Source organism: Coloeus monedula (genome assembly GCF_965178545.1).
Source record: "Coloeus monedula genome assembly, chromosome: 3".
Classification (NCBI taxonomy): Eukaryota; Metazoa; Chordata; class Aves; order Passeriformes; family Corvidae; genus Coloeus; species Coloeus monedula.
In genome coordinates, this window is record NC_138783.1 from 28,461,951 (window position 1) to 28,484,348 (window position 22,398).

General features: G+C 53.6%; 1 protein-coding gene and 1 pseudogene across 2 annotated transcripts; one reads left to right on the plus strand and one right to left on the minus strand.

Annotated features, from left to right (window-relative positions):
- Nucleotides 1-2,734: 2,734 nt before the first annotated feature.
- LOC309571013 (protein Wnt-4a-like) lies at nucleotides 2,735-5,413 on the plus strand (annotated as a pseudogene). Its single transcript has 5 exons — nucleotides 2,735-2,799; nucleotides 3,123-3,361; nucleotides 3,859-3,986; nucleotides 4,141-4,283; nucleotides 4,954-5,413. The product of its transcript is annotated as a protein Wnt-4a-like (transcript).
- A 1,651-nt stretch (nucleotides 5,414-7,064) lies between these two features.
- On the minus strand, nucleotides 7,065-18,285 carry ACRBP (acrosin binding protein; the record flags this gene model as incomplete). The annotated part of the gene is made up of 11 exons (XM_082277776.1): nucleotides 7,065-7,193; nucleotides 7,689-7,775; nucleotides 7,851-8,018; nucleotides 8,125-8,304; nucleotides 8,485-8,617; nucleotides 8,794-8,797; nucleotides 13,960-14,078; nucleotides 14,297-14,399; nucleotides 14,508-14,609; nucleotides 17,162-17,374; nucleotides 18,276-18,285. 11 exons carry the CDS (start codon nucleotides 18,283-18,285, stop codon nucleotides 7,065-7,067), a joined length of 1,248 nt encoding a protein of 415 aa, XP_082133902.1.
- Nucleotides 18,286-22,398: the final 4,113 nt, after the last annotated feature.

Genomic DNA, 22,398 nt, shown 5'->3' on the forward strand with positions numbered 1-22,398 from the left:
TATCAAAGGCTGATAAGCTAAACCACATCCTACAACAGCAAATGCAATCATGAGAGAAGCAGTACCCAGGTGTCCTTGCAACTGAGGAGACCTGCCCTGGGTCATAGTGCCAAATACTTGCTTGTCTTGCTAACTCAGCCACCCTCAGGACTGATGGGGGAAAAACAAAACATCCCTCTCCCCAAAATATTGCTAAACAGGAGGTAGAAGTGAAATACAGGAAGTGAGAGCGAAGTTGATTTAATTGCTAGCCAGCACAAAGACTTGGAGTCCTGTCACTCCCATGGGCTTGGGGGCTTTGGGATGAAACCCCTGCCTGGGGGCCCAGCTGCGCACTGCTGGCACGTGGCAGGGTCCCAAAAAGAACCAGGCTCCGAAGAGGTGTCATTGTCTGTGGCAAGCAAAGGCATGTTTGCCACAAACGTCAGTCCCTGGCGTTCAAGACTACAGGAGGCGCAGCGCTATGAAAGTACAAGGGCTGAGCTACCAGGACATCTGTGACCTGGCACTGCCACGTGGAGCTGGGAAGGGAGCTGACCTTGTGCAGAGCCCATCTGGCACTCTGTTGCTTCGAGTCCTATTCCTGCTTTGCCAGCCTCAGCACACCTGGAAGAAGACACGAGTCATGGAGACGCTCCTAATCCCACTGTCGTCCTGACCCAGGAACAGCTGCCCTGGGAAGTTGCTGTGGGCTCCCTTTCTCTGCAGCCCTTGCCTGGCTCCTCTGCCTGCTGGTGTTTGACTTTCTCACTCCCTGCCTCCCTTGTTCTGCTGTTACTGACTCCTCATTCCAGAGAATGACACACCGAGGGATATATGTTCCTGCTACTCATAAATCCTTGGAGGGTACAATAGCACCGAACCACTGAGCTCACCCTGCTTCTTTTCAGTGCCTCTCTTTTTTAACCAGACCTCCTTTCTCACTTGCTAGTTGCTGGGATCTTTGTTCTCACGGCTTTTTGTGTCTCTTCAGTTCCCGTCAAGGCGTTGCTACTGATAAAAGCTTGCAGATATGCCACGGGGGGTGTCCTTTGCCTGAGGAGTGTCTGACACATTCTGCGGGAACTTCCCCCTCCCCTGCAGCCCTCACCCCTCACACACATGAGCACACACCTGGCTGAGCCCGGCAGTCCTGGCCTTTCCATGTGTGAGACGATGAGGACACAGTGGCACTCAGCCCAGCCCGTGAGCCCCACAGCATCCTCACCCAGCCAAGTTCACTCACCTCCCCGGGTCTCGGTGCATCAGCCCACGAACTCTGTGTCCCCTCAGCCAGGTGGGCTCACATGTTTGCCCCTCACTGTCTCTTGGAGGCTCAGCTCATGGAAAAGAGCAGCTCAACCCCCGGCATTTCCTCACCACAGTCTGAGTGAGCAGCAGGTAAGACCAGATTACTGGGGTGTGTGTTGGAGGCTACACCCCGATGCTGCAGATCCCAACATGCCTGCCACCTTGGAGTGCTGGCTCCGGAAAGCAGGAGCAGGGACCCAACAGGAGGAGGGATGCAGGGAGCTGGGAAGGCAAGGAGAGAGGTGAAATGCGTGCTACAAGTGAGAGGCTGCTCAGGTTTGAAAGGATGACTGATAAACACCAGTGCTCTTCAGACCTCTTTGTGCAGGAAAATGCGGCAGAGCACAGCAAAGGGGTGAATCCCTTTATGGAAGAACCACAGGAGGGCCAGAACAGCCCTGCTTCCCTTTCTGAATGATTCAGACAGGAAGAGCAGAAACCTGTGGCTGCAGAGGAGTTTTACCTTCCAAGGTGGTGGGAACAGCTGGCACTTCCCATGTTGGCTGGGGGAATGGCAGGCTTTTGTCCCGGGACATTTCAGCTCCCTGGTCACACAGGGGTTCTTAGGAAAAGGCTACCCACTGAGAAGGGGGACAGCCACCCCATTGTGCCTCCTAGGAGAAGGGCAAGAACTGAGTTTGGGGGAGGACAGTCAGTCCATGGGGAAGAAAATGAGGGAGGTGAAGGGAGACCTGCCAGGGAAAGAGTTAAGAGAGCCACTGAGCAGTTGGGCTGTGTCTGTTTGCTGTAGCTACATGGGCTGCAGGGTAGAAAAGAATAATCTCCAGCCTGGAGGAGGCACGTGAGGGAGTGTCTTCAAGAACAGTGGATGCAGATGAGGGAGGCAGCAGGTCTTCCCCTCTGCTCCCATGAGCTGCCACTGCAGGGAGACTCTCTGTCTCCCCAAAGGGCATGGTGACAAAGCGGTGATGAGCTGGTGGGTCTGGCAGCAGCTGCTTAGTGCTGCTGGGTTCTTGTGTGGACGGCTCTGTCTGCTGCTGAGCGGGTCTTGGGCTGCTTCCTGCTGAAGAAGTGACTGGGCTGTGGAGGAAGACAACCACACCATCTGCTGACAGGATGGCACAGGCCATGGGTGTGACACAGGCGCTGTCCCCATCCATGTGAGCTCCTCATGACGGATGCCCACCCCAGAGCCCTAGCTCAGAGCTCTCCCACCGTGCTGCCCGAGCTGTAGCACTGGTGTGGACAACCTCGCAAGGCCAGCCCAGCAGGGTTCTGCGGGCTACAGGGTCTCTGATGCTGGCAGGCACACCCAGACAGCCCACGGCCACTGCCCAGGGCTGGGACTACCCCTGCTTTGCAGGGCTGGGCTGGAGCTGCTGTGAAAGCCACTGTTGGGCAGAGGCTGTGGGAAGCCACAGGAGGGGGATTCAGACAGCTGCCGTGCCGGGGCTTAAGGTGGTGAAGTATTGCCGCAGACAGGATGGAGCTGGTGTGGCTGTATGTGGTGCTGATCCACGTGCAGCACGTTGCTGCTGTGACCTGGCTGTAAGTATGCTTTGTGCTTGTACTGTCTGGGGTGGAAAGCCGCCTCGGGAGGTGCTGTATCAAGGAAAATAGGGCGAGAACAGGGAGGTGGAGGAAGGAATCTGGGCAACCAAATGGCGGAAGGGGCATCTCTGGGAGCATGGAGGGAGAGGGATGGTGCAGACCAGAATGTGGAGCAAGAATGTCCAATTCAAAGACAACATGGCCACATCCCCTTCCCTGCCCAATTTCTGCTCTAAGATACGGCTAGAGAGGGTTAGTCCTGCAGAGGTAAGGCCCTGGCTCTAGCCCATCTGCAACTGAACCTCTGCCCTGCCCTACAGGTCCCTGGCCAAGCAGACTTCCCTGAAGGCAGTCCTCCGGGACGCCAGGGGCTGTGATGGCCTGGCAGGGCTGGTGGAAGAGCAGGTCCGTGTTTGCCGGCGGCAGGTGGAAGCCATGGAGGCGGTGCAGTGAGGCGCGGAGCTGGCTGTCCTCGAGTGCCAGCACCAGTTTCACTCTCGCTGCTGGAAATGCTCCACCCTGCAGGAGCTGCAGGTCTTCAGCAAGGCCACCATCCAAGGTCAGCAAGGGGGAGGTGGCACAGGCAGGCTCGGCGTGGTGTCACTCCAGTGTGCCTACTGTCCCCTTGACACATCAGCCTTTCCTGGGCTAGTGTGCAAGGACCCCTCCCCAGAGGGGCCAGTGCCTTCTTCTACATGCTAGCCTGTCTGTCAGCACAGAGCAAACTGAACCGAATGCTCTCACACATATTAGCATTCTGGAGAAACTCCTTCCCATTTGGCCACATTTGGCATTTTGGTCCCATTGGACCATCCTGGGTGCCAGCTCTGCAGGCTGGTAAATCTTCTCCCCGACCCCTCCACCCACCCTGCCACAGAGCCATGTCACGTACTGGCTCCCAGCCTTGGGGGCAGCTGCACTGGGTGAACATCCTGACATCTATTCCGAGCAGACTCCATCTGCATGCATCCTTCCTGCATACAGTGACAGCCTCTTTTCCCACACTGTGCCCCATCAGTGCCTTTGCCCTCTGTGCCAATTCTTGTCCTGCTGCAGGCACACGGGAGTCTGCTTTCATCCACGCCATCTCCGCTGCCAGCATTGCTTTTGCTGTGACCCGTGCCTGCAGCCTCAGGGAGCTGCACAAGTGTGGCTGCACAAGGTCCGAGGAGTCAGCTCTGAAGGTGAAGGAAGAGAGGTGGCAGGGAGCAGGTGGCAGAGGGGAAGGTCCATAGGGGAGACAGACCAGAGAAGGAGACACTTCCATTCTCCACAGGTCTTTGGGAGATCCTCTCAGGGCTTCTCTTTCCTTGTCTCAAGGCCACTTTCCCTCTGCAGGTTTCCAGTGGTCAGGCTGTTCTGATGACCTGTCTTATGGGATTGCCTTCTCTCAGGCCTTCGTGGACAGCCCTGAGAGGAGCCGTGGGGTCTCCTCCAGCTGAGCGCTCATGAACCTGCACAACAATGAGGCTGGGAGGAAGGTGAGGGCAGGAACAAGGCCTGGGAGCAAGCCTGGCTGCAGGGGCTTCTCCCTGGCTGGGCAGAGCTCAGTCCAGCCCCCATGCCCCAACAGGCACTCCAGGGCAGCCTCGTGTTCCCAGAGGAGTCTGCATCCTGCTGCCTTTCCTAGCCCACCACTGAGCTGGCTCCTGCCTGTGTGGAGGGGAGTCCCAGCCTCCTCTACCCACTTCTGTGCACCCTCCTCTTCCTCACAGAGCCCAGCTATGATTTAGGAAATTGTTCTGCTCCGAAGGGCTTCCCTGCCCGTCCAGCCCCTCTTCAATAAAGACATCTGCAGGAGCCGCAGTCAGATCTGGTCCCTTGAACATCCTCTGCCTCTGGGCAGATGTGTTCCCCTCCCACAGCCCCGCATGTCAGAACAGGTCCCCATCCCTCCCTCTGCCTCAGGAATTTCTCTTACAGACCCAAACCATCTTGTTTCCCACAGAGTGGATCTCCTTCTGTTCACATTGGCCTGGCTTAAAAAGACATTTTTGCCCTTTCCCTTTCCCCTTCCTCTTCCTCTTCCCTTTCTCGATCCCGCCCCCGCTCTCCAGCTCCCTGGGCGCAGCGTTGGGGGAACAGCAGCAGCATGGGAGGGGTTGGGAAGGGTGTCCCTGGTCTGTCTGGCAGCTGCCTCCTTCTCCACAGGCCCTCCTGGCCCACATGAAGGTAGAGTGCAAGTGCCATGGTGTGTCGGACTCCTGCGGGGTGCGCACCTGCTGGAAAGTCATGCCAAGGTGGGCAATGTCCTCAAGGAAAAGTTTGAGGGGGCAGCGGAGGTTTACCCGAAGCGGGTCGGTTCCCGCAAGCTCCTGGTGCCCAAGAGCTCTCGCTTCAAGCCCTACACGGCTCACCTCCTGGTCTACCTGCTGGCCAGCCCGGACTTCTGCGACCGGGACCCTCGGCAAGGGATCTCCGGCACCTCCGGGAACACCAGTGCAGCCGCACATGGCTGGCCACGGACGGCTGCGAGCCGCGGTGCTGCGGCCGCGGCTTCCCCACGGCCCGGGCGGAGCTGGTGCAGCGCTGCAGCTGCGAGTTCCGCCGGTGCTGCTCCGAACAGTGCGAGCAGTGCCGGCTCCTCGTGGAGGTGCACGGCTGCCGCTGAGGGGAGGCTGCCCGGCCACTGCGGAGCCGCAGGGAAGGTGCCCAGGGTGCCACCGGCTCCTGCGTGCTCCGCACACAGCACCCTCCCGCCGGCCGCGGGGGGCTGCTGCGGTTTGAATTGTTTCTCCGGAGGGAGGGTTGGAGGGCTCAGGCCAAATAAACCACTAAATTTAAGCAAAAGACCCAGCCGCAGTGGAAAGCCTCTTGCTCACATGCTGCGTTTGGGACCTGGAGAGTCCCGGTCTCTGGTCCCTCCCCTGTCTCTGGACATGCAAGAAATGCCTTCTCCACTGCTCAGCCGTTCTTTTGGCTGGAGAAACGTTTCCAAGAGGAGTTCCAGCAGCTGCCACAGTGAGGCTCCCCTCATTCAGTCTGACCTCAGTGCCAGGGAATGTTACGGAACAAATTATCCTCAGTGCAACCACACAGCACAACCATGGAATCGGCCCCAGCCAGGATGGGTTCATAAAAGGCAGGTCCTGCTTGACCAACCTGATCTCCTTTTCTAAGCAGGTGACCTGCCTAGGAATGAGGAAAAGGCTGTGCATGTTATCTTCTACCTGGACTTTGGTAAAGCCTTTGACACCATTTCCCACAGCATTCTCCTGGAGAAACTGGCAGCCCATGGCCTGAACAGGTGCATTCTTTGCTGGGTTAAAAACTGTCTGGATGTCCAGGCTGGAGAGTGGTGATGAATAAAGTTACATCCAGCTGGGAACACCACTGGGGCTCCCCAGGGCTCAGTGTGGGGGCCAGTCCTGTTTCAGAACTTTATCAATGATTTGGATGAGGGGATCGAGGGCACCCTCAGTCAGTTACTGGATGACACCAGGTTGGGTGGGAGTGTTGATCTGCTGGAGGGCAGGAGGGCTCTGCAGAGGGATCTGGACAGGCTGGATCCATGGGCTGAGGCTGATTGTATGAGGTTTAATAAGGCCAAGTGCCAGGTCCTGCTCTTGAGTCACAACAACCCCAGGCAGCACCACAGGCTGGGGGCAGAGTGGTGGGAAGCTGCCCAGAGGAAAAGGACCTGGAGGTGCTGGCTGACAGCGGCTGAACACGAGCCAGAGTGTGCCCAGGTGGCCGAGAAGGCCAATGGCACCTGGCCCGTATCAGCAATAGAGTGGCCAGCAGGACCTGGGAAGTGATTGCCCCCCTGTACATGGTACTGGTGAGGCCACACCTCGAGTGCTGTTCAGTTCTGGGACACTCACTACAAGAAAGGCACCGAGGTGCTGGAGTGAGTCCAGAGAAGGGCAACAAAGCCTGTGAAGGGTCTGGAGTGTCTAAAGGAGCTGGGGTGGTTTAAGCTGGAGAAAAGGAGGCTCAGGGGAGCCTTGATCACTCTCTACAACTCCCTGAAAAGAGGCTGTAGCCAGGTGGGGGTTGGTCTCTTCTCCCAGGCAACCAGTAACAAGACAAGAGGGAATGGCTCTAAGCTTTGCCAGGAGAGGTTCAGGCTGGATATTAGGAAAAAAATTATTCACTGAAAGGGTGGTCAGGCATTGGAAAAGGCTCCCCAGGGCAGTGGTGGAATCACCACCCCTGGAAGTGTTCAAAAAACAAGTAGACATGGCACTTTGTGATATGGTTTAGTGGGCATGGTGGTATTTGGTCAAAGGCCTTGACTATCTTGAAGGTCTTTACAAACTTTAATCATTTTTTGATTGCTGCCTGGAGAGGCTTTGGAACCTCTCTTGCCACAGCTGCACCTCCTTGTCTCCCTCCTTCACACTCAGCACCCGGAAGGTCTTGTTATGCTGGCATTCCACACGAATCACCTGCAAGGAGAGCCTGAGTTTGCAGGAGTGGTACCACTGCCCATCCTTCCCCAAGGAAAGAGACCTCTGTGGTGGATGGCATCTGGAGGCTGGGATGATGGGGGCACCAGGGGGAAGAGGGGAGGACCAGGTGGGAAGTGGTTCGGCTGATAGCTGAACTGTGTGTTTGCTAGGATACAGGCCAGTCCTCTGTCCTGCTCTGGTGATTTGGGGTTTTGTTACTGCCTAGGAAGCACCCAGCAGATGGGGGAGATCCTGCCCTGCAGGGATATACAGGGATACCACCCCCCACATCATCCTTGCAAGTCTCACCCACCAATGACATCCCAGTGGTACTGGGCTCGCTGTTTGCTCCCCCCTCCCCCAAACACACCCAATTATGTCCTAGAAGGAAAAGCAGTGGGCCAGTGGGTCCAACAGGGACTCAGGGCTGGCTGTAGAGGGGCCAGCTGTGGAAGAGCAGACTGTGCAAAAGGCAGCGCAGCTGCTTCTCACCCTGTGGTTGTGGATGCTCTTCAGGAGGCACTGGTAGCTCTTGAACATGCAGTAGTTGGGATGCTGAACTCCGCTCGAGTCACAGATCTGACAACATGGGAATGAAGGTCAGAGAGAGAAGAGGAGAAGGAGGGATGGGAACACTGACTGGTGCTCACCCACCTTTCTTGAGCCATCCCTGTCTTGGAAGGCGTCATACTCTGCCTTCAGCCAGAGGGTGACAGCAGGGTCCTTACAGCCATGGATGGCCAAACGGCTGCACCAGTACTCCAGCCTCATCCCTCTCAAAAAGTCCATGTTGTAGTCCTCCAGGGTCTGTGAGGACCTGGACTGCAAAGGGGTGGGATAAAATGAGCCATGCTTCTTCCTCCCCTTCCCCAGCTCCCAGTCCCGGCTCCTCCTCGGGGAGCAGCAGGACATTCAGCTTGCTCAGTACCTTGCCCTCTGCCTCCCCGTGCTGGGCTGAGATCTCAGGGTTGATGTAGGTGGAGAAGCTGCCTGAGTCGCAGTGGACACGGTTCAGGGTCTCCATGTTCTGGCACTGCTCCCTCTTCAGCGAGCAGAAAGCGCAGTCGGGGCACAGGTCCATGTGGTGCCGCCCAAGGTTGTCACACACCTGGGGTGGATGCAGCGGGCAGTCAGAGGGGAACAGGAGACTGAGAACCTCCCAAAAGAGGTGCCTGAGGAGTTCCTGTATTCCTGGCTTGGAGCTTGCCCCCCTGGTCACCCAGGTCAGCTTCTCCCAGGAGGTGGCTTGCACACAGTGGAGGCCAAAGGTGGACATTGGTGTCTTTACCGAGTCTCCGAACCCAAAGACTCTTCTTTCCATCTTCTTCCAGGCCATGGCGAGCATGGATGAGAGACAATTTCCCTCCAGCACTGCATAGCACAGGACCAGCACTGCCTCATCATTCTGCAGGGCTAAAAGGCTGACAGAGAAAGGGAAGGAGGGAGTCATCTCATTCCTTGTCACAAACTGAAGAGATGCATCTTTAGTCAGAAACTGAAAACAACACCAAAACAAAGCAAAAAATCCCTTCCCAAAGAACCCTTGGACTCTTGGCTAAACTGCACAGAGGAATGGGGCTCTCTGTAGGGTCTGTACATGCCTGTGTAACACAGAGGCCACAGGGGAGTTGGTGCACATTTGGGGGCATGTGAGAGGGTCTGGATGAGGAGCACAGCTTGAAGAGCTTTCCCAGGGCCCCTGCAGCAGCTGCTGCCTAATTTCATCTGAGTGCACAGTGAGGAGATGTTTGTTAGATGTCTGCTGAGTGTTGAATGTGGGGCAGCCGCGTTTGGGTCTGCAGGATGTCACTTATTAAGCCTCCCTCCCAAGTATTTGACAGAAACAGGGAAAAACTTGTTAACCATGAATTAACTGTTCCTCCAAACTGACATGGGTAGCTAAAAGTAGAGAATTTAAGGACAGTGGGATCAGAACAATGAGAATATTTGGCATCTCCTAGGGACAATGGAATTTGTAAACATGGTACAGAACTGTTAGCAGACAGGGATGGTTGGTTTCAGTCATCATCGATGATGCAGAAGAGGTAAACATGCTCATTAGATATTTGCTTCTCATGTCTGGAAATAAAACCAGTGATAAATAAACAAACTTTTGATCTGACAGAGGGTAAGAAGAGCAGCAACTGCTTATGTTAAAATGCTCTTAAAATCCATGCATGGGCTAACATGTATAGACAAGTTTTCCTGAGAGTATCTGAAACTTCTTGGAGACCTTCAGATCAGCATTAAAGAAAAATAAAGAAGAGGTGGAGAACCTGAAGGAAGATCACGAAGATGAGATTTCCTAAGGCCTGGAAAACTCTCTCCTAGAGGTAGAAGCTGAAAAAGCATCACTCAGTTGAGCAAACACCCTAGTGGGTGCCCACTCAGTCAGTCAGCACTTTTACCAAGGAGGGCTTCAGCTGGAAAGCTCTCCTTGTCAGCAGGTGGAAGAGTAATGACTTTTGGTGACTGGAATTTGGGGCGAGATCCATTCAAACAAGAAGCAAACTGCATCTTCCTGGGGTGTTAAGCATAGGGACAACTGGTGGGGTGCTTCCTCCACAGTTCGGAGACTTCAAAATATATCCCAAACTTCTCTTAGGAGAGGAGTCCATGGCTCAACCACATAGCACTGATTTTTTCTTTGGGGCTCACCAGACATGACTTCATGTCCTGTGCTGAGCAGGAAGGTCAGGGTGCATGGTCAGAGCAATTCCTAGACCTGAATGTTAAAAGAAATGAGCCTCCCAGAAAACTGAGTCGTGCCATCCGCCTGAGTTTACAAGAATTCCGCTGCTCTCTCTGTCACATCCTTTTCCTCCTCTATCTCTGCTCTCCATCTCTGCTGTGAGTTTTTCTGGCCTCACAGTTGCCAATTTATGAGCTGATTTACCACCTCTGGGTGAGTATAACAGCACTGCTGCTGGTTCTCTCCACTCGTTGACATGCTGCTGAGCTGTTTGTGGATGCACAGAGGTTTCACCATGCTTCAGGGAAAGGGATGGGTCTATCTAAAGCGATTTCCTAATGCAAATCCCTCCCTTGCTTAGTACCTGTGCATGTTATTGTCCTAACCACTGCCCTGGAAAAAGCCTAACAGCGACTGTGAGGCAAGGATCCAAGGGGAATGGGAAAAAACCCCCCAGAATTAAGAAGAATCTGTGGGCTGAGATCAGTAATTGATCCAAGGCAAAAAGAGAAAACTTCAGGTAACAGCTTATCATACTTTTTATCTCAGGATGTGGAAGGACACACAGAGCCTGCTCCAGCGGTATCTCTGAAGAGTGCTGGTGAGCAGCATCCGCCTCTCCCGCCATGTAATGACAAGGATTTGGGCCATTAGCTTTCAGCTGCTGAACCTTCCTGATACTGGCTGGCTGAGGTGCAGTGAGCACCTGAGGCAAGCAGAAAAGAAGATAAGGAGCGAACGGCAGCTTTCCAGCACTTGGTAACTTCTGATTTAGGGGGGTTGCTGCAGGAAAGTAAAGCCAGTTATGAAAAAGCCACTCTTAAGAGCTTCAGAAAGAGGAAAAAAATCTTTGACTGCATGCTAGGGCTGGTTATGGGTAATGATAAGTCAAAAAGAGTGTTTTTTCTGGGGATGGTATTTTTAATGAAGGGTCTGGCCTTAAAATGAAAGCCTGTGGGGTTGAAGTAGATAAGCACCACAAGGAGTGTTTGGAGGGGTAAAGCAGGAAGAGAAGGAGGAGGGCAAGTCACCAGGAGTGTATGTATCTCTCATGGCACATAAATATCCCAAGGGTGGGTGCCACCAGGATGGTGCCAGACTCTTTTCAGTGGTGCCTGGCCACATGATGAGGAGCAGTGGCCATAAACTAAACCACAAGAAGTTCCACCTCAACATCATGAAGAACTTCTTTACATTGAAGGTGGCAGAACACTGGAACAGGCTTCCCAGGGAGGTCATGGAGTCTCCCTCTCTGGACACAATCAAAGCTCACCTGGACATGATCCTGTGCCCCCTGCTCTGTGTGACCCTTCCTCGGCAGGGGGGTTGGACAGGATGATCTCCACAGGTCCCTTCCAACTCTAACAGTTCAGGGATTCCGAGGGGGCTTGGAGCAGCCCTGCTGGGGAAGCTGGGCTCACATGAACCACAACTGAGCATCCTTGTGTGAATACCAACAGAATGAGATCTGGATCTGGGACAGCTGTGATGCTGAAAGGGGTGTAGGGATTGTAGCTGACAAATGACACAACAGTGGGAAGCCCTGGGAAAAAGGGCAAATGCAATTCTTTGTGCAAACAGAAAAGCAGGGAAAGGAGGTTGATGTCCTTCCACGTACCCAAATGCCGAACCCCATCACTGGGTAGTGCACACAGAGCTGGAGCATGGGGTGTTTTAAAGGGACACTGGAAATTGCTGCAGAAAATGAATGTTGCATGGGCTTTATAAGGTAAGGGCTACAGAGCTCTCTTTAGCTTATTGCAAGACTGAATCATGCTTTAGCAGTAACTGAGGAGAGGAAATACTGGGAAATAAGGCAGAAACCACAGTAAGGACTAAAAATAGAAGCTAAGTGCAGTAATTGTCATCTCCCCCTCCTGCCCAGCGATTCACTGCTACCAGAAAGACCACAGAAGAGTGCTGCAGATTCTTCTTGTATTACTACCCTTGCCCTGTCTGTCTCTAAAGACCGCAGTTGGCCCCATCAGGCATTATGAAAGCTGGAATAGCTACCAGAGCAGCTGCCACAAGCCACAAGGGATGAACAAGAAGGATGGATGTCCTGCTGGACATAAGGCCCTAGGGAAGACATGCAGCTCTGGGATCTGTGCCCATCACAGCCCTGCCCACCTTGTGTTAAACCATACGCTGAATGGCACCTGTGCACAACGACCGGTCCCACCCAGCACTGCTCCTCTGGCTGGAATGGAAATGCCTCCAGGCATTTTGCCCCTTTTTTAGGTCATGCTTTGAAGTCCCTCTGAGAGGAGGCGGGACGTGGCGAGCAGCAAAGCCGACAGGCGCGGTCTATCTCGCCTTTTTATCCTCAGTGAGGTTTAAGCTTTGCTTAGCGTGATTGATGGGGCTCGGCTGCCAGTTACAGACACACAGACAGCATTAGTGTCTTTGAGAAACTCTGCAGCAGAATAGCGAGTGTCATCTGCAATCACAGCAGTCCCCCAGTAATCCCAATAGAACTCGGTCAGAGCAAGGCTCAGTTTCAGAGGCAGGGAGAACGAAATCCTCAATGAAACACAATTTTGCCTGAGAGCACATACACCAGGAAAACTTTATCCAGGCAGTGAGAGCCTCCTACAATATTAGGAAGGAGGATGACATACGTTAGAGGCTTGCAAAAGAACAGTTACAGCTTTAACAACGTGATGCAATTCATCTTTACATGCAGAAGTGGAATCTCTGGCTGCACTGTGGCACTGGTATGCAGTGCATTCAAGAGAAACCACAGATGTGCAGTCAGGCACAAAATCTGTGCATTTACAGGAACCCCACCGGCCAGCAAGAGAGCAAAACCAAAATCACTTCTCCATGAAAACCACATCTAGACACCATTTTTTTTTCTCTTGGTAAGCAAAATAATATTTGCATGTCAGTCAAAGCAAGTGGTCCTCAGCCACAAGGTAGTAAAGGATCAAAAAGTAAATTTGAGTGAAAGCAAATATCAAGCAAATATCATCAAATATCAAAAGATATCCTTTTGTAGGTCTTTTCTGTGCATGTTATTGTCCTAACCACTGCCTGCTACCTGAGGATGGAGGCAAACAGATCCTCAGCAGACCAGCTGAGAAGAGCTCAACGTGCTCCATAAGCTCCTAATGCATCGGTAGGCCAGAGGAACTGAGAAGGGTGTGTGGAAGGACTGCAGCAAGCTGGCCTGGCGCAGGGCCCCTACTGAACTGCCATGTTGCTGCCTCCAAAACCAGAATGGGGAACCAGACAGCCCCTTGGAAGAGCTGTGCACAGATCCAGAGTGCACAGAGGAGCATGTGCTCGAGGAGAAGCAGTGGCCCCGCACAGCTTTGTTCTCCCGGCTGTTTCCTAGCCCAGGGCTGCTTCTACTGCCCTTGGGGGAGGACAGAGAACTCCTCGGGGCGCTCCTCAGGTCAGGCTGCTTTAAGAACCATCTGCTCCGTGTTGCACGCAGAGGCAAGGAGCACAGTGGGACACATCCCAAGGACCTGTGTTTGCAAGGACACTATTTCTGCACATCACCCAGACTCCTGGGAGATGTGTTTGGAGGAGGAGTGCAGAGGTGATTGTATAGTGCAGGTGGCCACAGTGTGGGGAAACACAGGCATGGGACAAAGCCCTGCCTGCAGCTCAGGCCCAGACTTAACTCACTTTGGTCAGGATGCCAGGACAGTGCCATTTTCAGGCACTAACAGTGCTGGATCACCCTCTTCCTGCTCACTCTGTGCTGGGGTGAGGGGTGCCTGGGGGCACCCCAGGCACACTCCTGCTCTGGATGGGACAGCTTGCTCCAGAACACTTGCCCACATCACCACCTGCTCCGAGTGGGGACATGGATGCCGTGGGGCTGCCGTCCGGTGTGTACAAGGACAGCCCTGCACGGATGGCGTGTGGCACCCAGACAGAGCAGACTTCTCCTCACCTGCCTCGGGGGGGCACTTCGGGCTTTGATGTGCGTCCTGGGCCCGAGGTGGTGAAGTTCCAAGAAGAGCTCTTGGTATCCAGGGATGCATCCAAGGAGAGGGCCGAATGGATCAGCTGCCAGATGCTTTCCCTCAGGCTTTGTTCATCAGGGGATTCCACCGTGGAAGGTGAGGTGGCAGCCCAGGGAGTTGGTGGGCTCGCAGTCCTCCTGCTCTTCTGCCAGGGTGTGGGTGCCTTTGGCGTGGCTGTGGGGTGCTTTGTCGGCCGTGGTTTCTGACCTAACAGTGCAGGAGAGAACTTCAGAGGGGCTTCCACATTGTCCTGCGGCAGGGCATCAGCAGGCGAGAGAGAAGCCTGCTTACGAGGGGTGAGACAGAGGGATGGAGCAGCCGAGGGCGCCTTTTAGAGGCCAGACAGAAAGCTGCAGGGGTGGGGAGCAGCTGCAGGAGACCAGCAGGTGAGCAGGGGTGCCCAGCACAGCTCGGTGCAGCCGTACCTTGTGTGACAGGGGAGCCTCTGCCCGCTGCCGAGGAGTTCACAGCGCTGGATTGCTCCATCGGGGAAGGGCTTGGTAGAGACCAACTCAAACATGGGACTCGCTGCGTGGAGGAGAGAGGGAGAAAAGTGACTCTCACTATGTCACCTTCCCTTCCTCCTCACCCTTCCATTTCCCGAGAGATACTCCCCCCACCTGTCCCACAGCCCACTCTTTACCTTGACGTAGAACTCCTGTTTGAGGCAGCGATACTGGGCGAACTGGCAGAAGGTGTGGAACTGCACCACCTCTGGAAATTCACTGCAGACTGGCCCTGCAGACAGAGATGTGGGATGGAGGCAGGCCTGGATGCACCAAGAGGTGGGGACCTCTCGGGTGGTGGCCCATGGATGCAGGGCAAGTCCAAGCTGTGTGCCCCCAGGTGGAGATCACAGCCTTGGGCTGTTACAGCTCCCGATTCCAGGCACCACATCCCTTTTCCCTCCAACCCTCTGAGGTTTCACTTTGTCCTTCTGCTCTTTTCCACACAGTTATCTTCCCTATGACAGAGAGACAAACTTCCTGTTTCCAGGATCTGATGCTTCTGTTATTAGTCCTTGATGGGTTTCAAAAAGAGAAAAAAGGCAAGTAGTGATGTAATAGGTGAAAAAGATGACCAGACCAGGCCTGGGAGCACCAGAAAGTCAGAGAATGGTTTGGTTTGGAAGGGTCCTTATAGATCATCACGTTCTAAGATATCTCCTTCCACCAGACCAGGTTGTTCAAAGACCCATCCAGCCTGGTCTTGTTGAGTCAGGGATGGGGCTGCCACAGCTTCTCCAGGCAGATGGGTCTAGAAGAGATAAATTCTTCAAGGCAGTATAATTTAACATTGATTCCAACCTTGCAGGGGATGGAGGAGGGTCCATGGGGCCAGGATGGTGCTGGCAAACCCTGTGCCTGTACACACATGCATTGTAGTCTTGACCAGCACGGCCGGCACACTGACTCCAGAGCTGCATCTCTTCCTGCAGCAATTGCAGGAAAGCCTAGGGCATGCAGGAGAGCAGAAAACACTGGAGAATTGGGTGACCTTGTGCTCCCTCTGCTCTAGGAGTGCATGGCCTGGCTATGAGAACAGGGGAAGTGCTGGCTCAGAGGGAGGGCATTAGCAGTGAAATTGCACTGCTCATGCACTGTCCTTTACCCTGTACTCACTTCTTGTGCTGAGCAAACAGCTGCACCATCAAAAGCAGAATTTCAGATATACACCATGATCCCAGCCCATAAAAATGCCCAACTTGTAGGAGAAACTCCAGATCCCCACCCCATCCCTTGTTTAAAGCACAAGGTATTGTAGGGAGCAGTCCAGATCCCCACACTGTCCTTCATTTAAGGCACAAGGTGACTGAATGGGCACAATTAATGCTCATGGATATCTGGATGTAGAGAGCACTGCCATAGCTCTGTGAGGACAGCAGAGGCTAAACATGAGAGGGCAGACACTCTGCTACATCTGTTCCACCTCTCAGCCTGGCTGAAACGTGCCAAAATAGCCCCAAAACTGGAAAAAGGGTAACACAAAGGCAAATAAATTCTGCTGGATGGGTGTATCAGGCTGATGGATGGGAGAAAATAAGGTAAAAAGGGCAACCTGCAAAATTATCCCATCTTCTGGCATTTCCAGATGCTTCTGCTCTTGACAATGGAGTTTCTGAATGCAGCAGCAGTGGGAGTGTGGCTGGACATGACAAATTGGGCAAATTGGGATTGGACACCACAAGAAGAGGAACCAGGGACAGGCCCTGGGTGCACAAAGCACCATGGCATCGTGGATTGCAGGTGCCCAAAAGTGAGTGAGGAGCACAGGACCCATCCCTGGGTCTGGTGATGTGGGGTGGGACTCATTCTCCCAACACAGCTGCAGAAACCAGCAAGAAATAGTTGCCCTCATGCTGCAGTCCAATAAGCACAGTTGGCTGATCATTCAGCTCATTGACGTTCATATCTAAATATAAAGACATATTTTTTTATGAGAAAATTGCTCCTATTTTTTTTCCCCTCTGAAGAAAAATACAACAGAAGTAGTCCCAAGTTTTTCAGCTGCACAGATATAATTATACCACTTAAATTCTCTGATGCAGGGGTGCAGGGAAAATATGACTGCAGAGATTTGAAGGGTGCTGTTGCTATGGTGCTTTCTGAACTGGGATGTTTCTTGGCTCCTGGTATGTTAAACACTTAAAAAGGCAGCTCATCAGCTCAAGTTTTCTTAAAGACCTAGGAGAGCCCGTGAGCCAAGATTCTGCATTAACCCTCAGATGAAGCTGGAAGGAGCTGGTAAGAGACCAGGAGCTACACTGAGCTTGAGAAAACTGTGGCCAGTTTTTCCTCTTGCCAGCCCACCAATAGAGATGTGGAGAAAGGAAGGGCCACTGAAGTGGCTGTGGCTTTAAGCCCCATGACCTGTGAAGAGAGGCTGGGGCAGCTGTGATTGATCATCTGGGTGAAGAGGAGAAGTTACAGCAGCCCACAAGGGCTTGAAGGAAAGCTACAAGAGGACCGACCCTTTTTGGTGGTGCCAGACAACACATGGGGGTTGAAAAAACCATGCAAAGGAGGTTAGGGCTGGCCATTGGGAAAAGCTTTTTTTTTTCTCTCTCCAGGAAAGTGGTGCAGCACTGAAAGGGATGCCCGGAGAGGTCACAAGAGCTGCTGTGCTTTAGTTCTGCGAGTGTCTGCTCCAAGCTGCTCTTTGGGCCGTAGAACCCAAAACAACCCATCCCATTCCCGCAGTCCTGTGGCATTTTGGGGCAGAGAAGCAGCCACGCTGCTCCAGCTGGGTCCCCGCGCTGCTCTGCGCCTGGGGGCGGGAGATGCCCTTACCTGCGGGGATTTCGCCGTGGTTCTCGTCCTGGTCCAGGTGCAGGATGCTGGGGCTGAGGCAGCCGTACGCCTGGCGCAGCAGGCAGAACATGTTGGCCTGCCAGGGCGGGTGCAGCCTCGCGAAGAACTGCTGGTACTCCCCGTCCGACAGCGGGGTGCCCGCGATGGGGGGCACCGGCGCAGCAGCGGCGGCCGTCGGCAGGGCCAGCACACCTGCGGGACAAACACGGGCATGGGCTGCGCTGTCCTTGGCAGCGACGAGCGGGTGGCAACGAAGGAGCAGCTGGCAGGCTGGCCTGCTCCTGTCTGCTGGCACAGAGCAGAGTGCTGGGACAAACGCTTCAGATGCTGGCCTCAAGTCTCCCTCCATCCCTCCTGCCTGCAGGGTGCTGAGGTGACCAGGAGCCCCGGGGGAAAGGGGGGAAAAGAATACAAAGGAAGGAAAAAACCCAAAAACTTTCAAAGTCAGATTTTATTGTGAGTTTGGTCTGGATTGGGTGGGAGTGTTTTGGTTTTGTTGTTTCTTTTTGTGTGGGGGGATTGGGGTTTTTTGTGGTTTCTTATTGTGTTTGGGGTTTTTTTGGGGGGGGGGGTATATATGTGCTTTTTTCATTCTTCCCCTCAAAAGCCCCAGCCTCCAGAGGCACCCACAATGGTGGTGGTTCCCCTGCTCCCTGCAGTGTGCTGTGGGCACATCCCTGTCCAGGAGGACATCCCTCTGTCTCCTCCCTCCCCTCTTTGCCTCCGGCTGGGCCCCCTCTTCTGCTGCCTCTGCACCCTCCTCTGTCCCCCACCCTAAGTCCCCTCCAAGAGCCTCCAGCTGCCCCAGGGGTGAGCAAAGCTGAGGGCTGACATGGCCTGTGGGCCAAGTCGGATGGTCTTGTGCGAGATGGGTGTGTGGCAGCAGCAGAACAGGGCTCCAGCCCCGGGCTCTGAGGTGGCCCTGCAAGGGTGGTCACTTACTCAGTAGCCAGAGGAGCCGTGACGTGTCTGCCACAGGCTTCAGCATCATGGAGCTGCTTGGTGGCCAGCTGGGAGTCACTCACACACCGAGCAGGGCAGATGCAGGATGTCTGAGCACCCGGGTTCTGCCCTTGGCAACGGTGGAACCAACCCTTGGCCATGGCAGCACAACTGGAACCCGACAGTGGTGTCACCATGGGGCTGGGGAGGGGCGCGGGGGGGGCAGCGGGAGCCCGGGCTCACGCCTGTTCGGGGCTCAGGGGACGTGGGCACTCACTGGGAGGGGAGACGCCAGGATGGTGGGGACAAGGAGGAGCGGGAGCCAAACTGGGAGCTTCTCCCTCTGCTTGGGGATATGGTGGCAGCTGGCAACAGCACAACAGCATCTGGGGCCTGGCCAGGCTAACCTGAGGCTGAGGGTAGCCCAAAAGTGGTACCTCTGGAGTACCTTAAACCCCAAATCATTTTATGCTCTTCTGCAGGGGAAAGGAGGCAACATCTGTTCCATCTGCAGGGGTTTGAGAAGCACCCCATGCCTTCCCAGGAGTGTCCCAGCACCAGCTTGCTTCAGGATGTGGTGGAAAGCTGGCTTGATTTCTCCCAGGCAGACACACCACTTTCTGAACTCCTGAGAAGTCAAGGGACCACCAGCTGGTCTTCCTCTGCTTCTGGCACAGGTGTCCTGAGCACGTCTCTCTGTACAATAAAGCCTTCCCAGGAAAAAGCAGGAGGACAGCTGCTGGCAAAAAGTGTTTGGGGACCACCAGTGCAGAAGTGCTCAGAGCCCTAAGGACAGACTTTGAGGGAGACCCACACCCATGCCCATTTCTTAATGCTGAGACACCCGAAGTGCAGGGCCCAGACACAGCAACCCTCGAGTGCAGCCCGTGGATCGCGGCCAACACGCTGCCTCCCACAGCTGGGCACCTTCTGATGCGAGAGGGAAAGGCACGGCGGCACCCAGCACGGGCGAGCAGCTGCCAGGCTGGAAAGAAACCGCTTGGCACAGCAGCTCCGGGAAGTGCAGGCTAAGCAGAAGTCAGGCTGGCACAGCAGCACCGCCTGTCACCCCTGGGCTCTGCGGAGCGGCTCCCTCGCGGAACCAAGGGCGAGCTGCGGGCAAAGCGGGCAAAGTTTTCAGCTGCGCAGCAGGATCCTGCTTCAGGAGCCGCTTCTGTCGCAAATCCTGGGAGATTCCAGCGGCTCTGCTGTATGGAGCAGCTGCAGAGCGTGCTGCAGGTGCGCCGGCTGCGGTTGCGAGGCTGCCACATCGCCTGCCAGTGCCCCGTGGCCATCCAGGCTATCAAGGTGAAAGCTCAAATCGCTCCAGCCACGCAGTCTGTTAAAAAGGTGTCTGGCAACAGCGGGTAGCTCTGGGGGGCCCGGCAGGAGGCGAGCTGTGATTTTCTCTAAGATGTCTTGTTGGAAAGTAGCGTTTCTGAGAAGCTTGAAGCCTGACCATTTAACAACAGCACTGAATTTTGAATGTTTTTGCAGCTCTTTAGAAAGACAGTGATCGGGAGAGTTTTTCCAGCTAGCTCTTGCTGCTCATATTAAAACAGGCAACGCTGGTGGAGCTTGCAAATTTTTGGCAGTCCCTAATCTTCCATTACTTAGCTTGAGATATACTGCTTATAGCTGATTTTAGACAATTACGGAGCCTTCAGATCCCCAGCTCTGTTAATCACCTCTTCTCCTCTGCAACAACAGAGCCAGGGCTGAGCTCTGTCACCCTGATTGAGCAGCTTCCCGGAGAAGTTCAGTGCTGACCTCACTGGCTGACGGAAATGTGGGATTAAGGAAAGAGCACTCATGTGGCATGTCACAGACTCATGGAATCGTAGAATCGTAGAATCTCAGAATGGTTTGGGTTGGAAGGGACCTTAAAGATCATCCAATTCCAAACGCCCTGCCCTGGGCAGGGACACCTCCAACTAGACCAGGTTGATCAGGGCCCCATCCAACCAGCCTTGAACACTGCCAGCGATGGGGCATCCACAACTTCTCTGGGCAGTGCCACATAGTGTTCCTGATGTCTGGCAGGTGCTGGTTACACTGCCTGTGTCTACATGTGCCAGCAAGAGATTTATGGCAAGTGAAAACAGGAAACGTGAAGGAATGCAAAAGATGGGGGAACTGTCAAAGATGTCCCCCTTGGCTGGTGCTCTGGTAGCCCTGCCTGTGGAGAGCTGCTGTTTATTTGGAAAGGTGTTTACTGATGTGAGGACAGATTGGCTGCTCGGCACTTCTCATGCACTGTGGCATGCCCTGGACTTGCTCCAGGTTGTCAGAATCCTTCAGAAAACTCACAGTCCATAAGCGGACTATGTAGAAGCCAGGGAGTCTCTGGCATGCACCCAGCAGGGCTGGGAGGCTGCGAGAGCGGGAGGAACTGCTGTGCTGTGTGATGAGGTGTGTGCCAGCTGGCTGTGGGGCACCTGCATTTCAAGTCTCTGCAAAACAGAAGTCATCTTTGGGGGAGGGATGAGGACGGGAGGAACAGTGCCTTGTACACAACGCATCAATGCTGCAGGCTGGGGAAATCTACTCCCTCCTGCTGCATCAAGCAATTATAGTTGTCAGCAATGCGGAGCATGGGGGTGATGTTAATTCCAGTGTTTTCTGATTTCTGAGGGTTCACTTGGCACCTTTAAGGCTGTACCCTCCATGATGCATTACAAGCGGTGTAATTTTTGCAGTGAAGCAGATTTGCACCCTTGTTTTCAGGGTTACCAGAGTTTCCTGCAGTCAGTGTTCCTGTGCCAGCTGGGACCCGGCAGGCTGAGGGACACAGTTGTAGCCCCTGGCCTACAAAGTCCCTGAGCCAGCAGCAGGGAGGTGTAACAGCAGGACAAGGACTTGCTGGAGTCATGTTTTCCATGTTGCTATCCAATTGCATGTCAACCCCTAGCTTTGTAAGAGCATGTCTGGTTTGTGAGGGACCATCCTTCAGCAGATGAACTCCTCTTCCTTGTGTTGCCTGAAATACTTCAGCTATTTCTCAGCGTTTTCCATGCTGTGTGTTCCATCACAAACACCACCAGCAGCAGCAATGTCTGAAAACCGCTTGGAAAATCCAGGACCATGGCTCACAGACCCAGTGTCAGGCCAGTGAGTTAAACTGGGGGGTTGGGGGCAGGGAGAGGATGTCTGGTCAGCTCAAAACCCCATAAAGATGGAGGCCACAAAGATTAGGTATGAATTCCAGACTCAGTGGCTTGTTAAGTAGCATCCCCAGAAAGCATGTGTCTTAAATAATTTGAAATGCAAGCAGAGGTGATAGAAAAATGCTTCCCAAACCACCTGTATGTATGTTAGAGAATATGTATGCTAGGAAATAAACACCAGGCTGCTTAGGGAGGAGGCCATGAGCAGTTCTGCTGGTGTAGATGTTAGGGGGGTCTCAGAAAGGGCTCGACAGAGCTGCTGAGACATGCCAGGTTATGCATTCCTCACAGAACACCAAAGGGAAGTGTGATAGCTCCATTTATTAAAACATACACCTAAAGGAGCAGGTGGAGACAGGCAACACTCGCTCTGTTCACACAAGGAGCTGGACAGTCCAGAGGAGTCTCCCAGCAGAGGGGACAGCCCTGCCACGAAGCCATCAGCACCATCACACAGCAGACAAGCAAAGACCCCCTTCCAGTTCAGCACCAACTCTTCCAAACACTACTCCAAGATCCCAGTGCTGGACACCTTCACCCCGTGGGAAGGGCTGTAGGTACCAGCCTATGCAGAGCAGGGTGCAGATGTCCATCTCCACAGACAAAAGTGCCTGCGAGTGTTCTGATTTGAACGAAAATTCTCTGAATTGCTGACTTTATTCGCAGTTAAATCATCTTCATTCTGCATTTGTACTTTATTTCAGTGGGTTTACTGTCATTGGCTGAGAACTATGCGAATGTGCTGATAAATATAGACTTTACATTAAAATTGGCACTCTTTTTAACTAGGTAGATATGTTAATCTATTCACATTTGTACAAGCACCGCACAGTTATAATGTGCATTAATTCAAACACTTAATTTACATTTTATTTTGTTAGGAAATAGTGAATGAAGCATTTTTTACTTGACATTTAGAAAATGGAATATTTAATTGATTGCAAAAACAGCATTTAAAAGTGGTTTCTTGAATTATTAATACAACCTAAAATTGAGTGGATACAGAAAGCCTGCTTGAACAAACTGCTGTAGTCCTTTTAGGCAGGTTTGTTTCACGCAAGAACAACCTGATCCAACCACAGTTTTATCCCTACTGTGAGCAGGGGC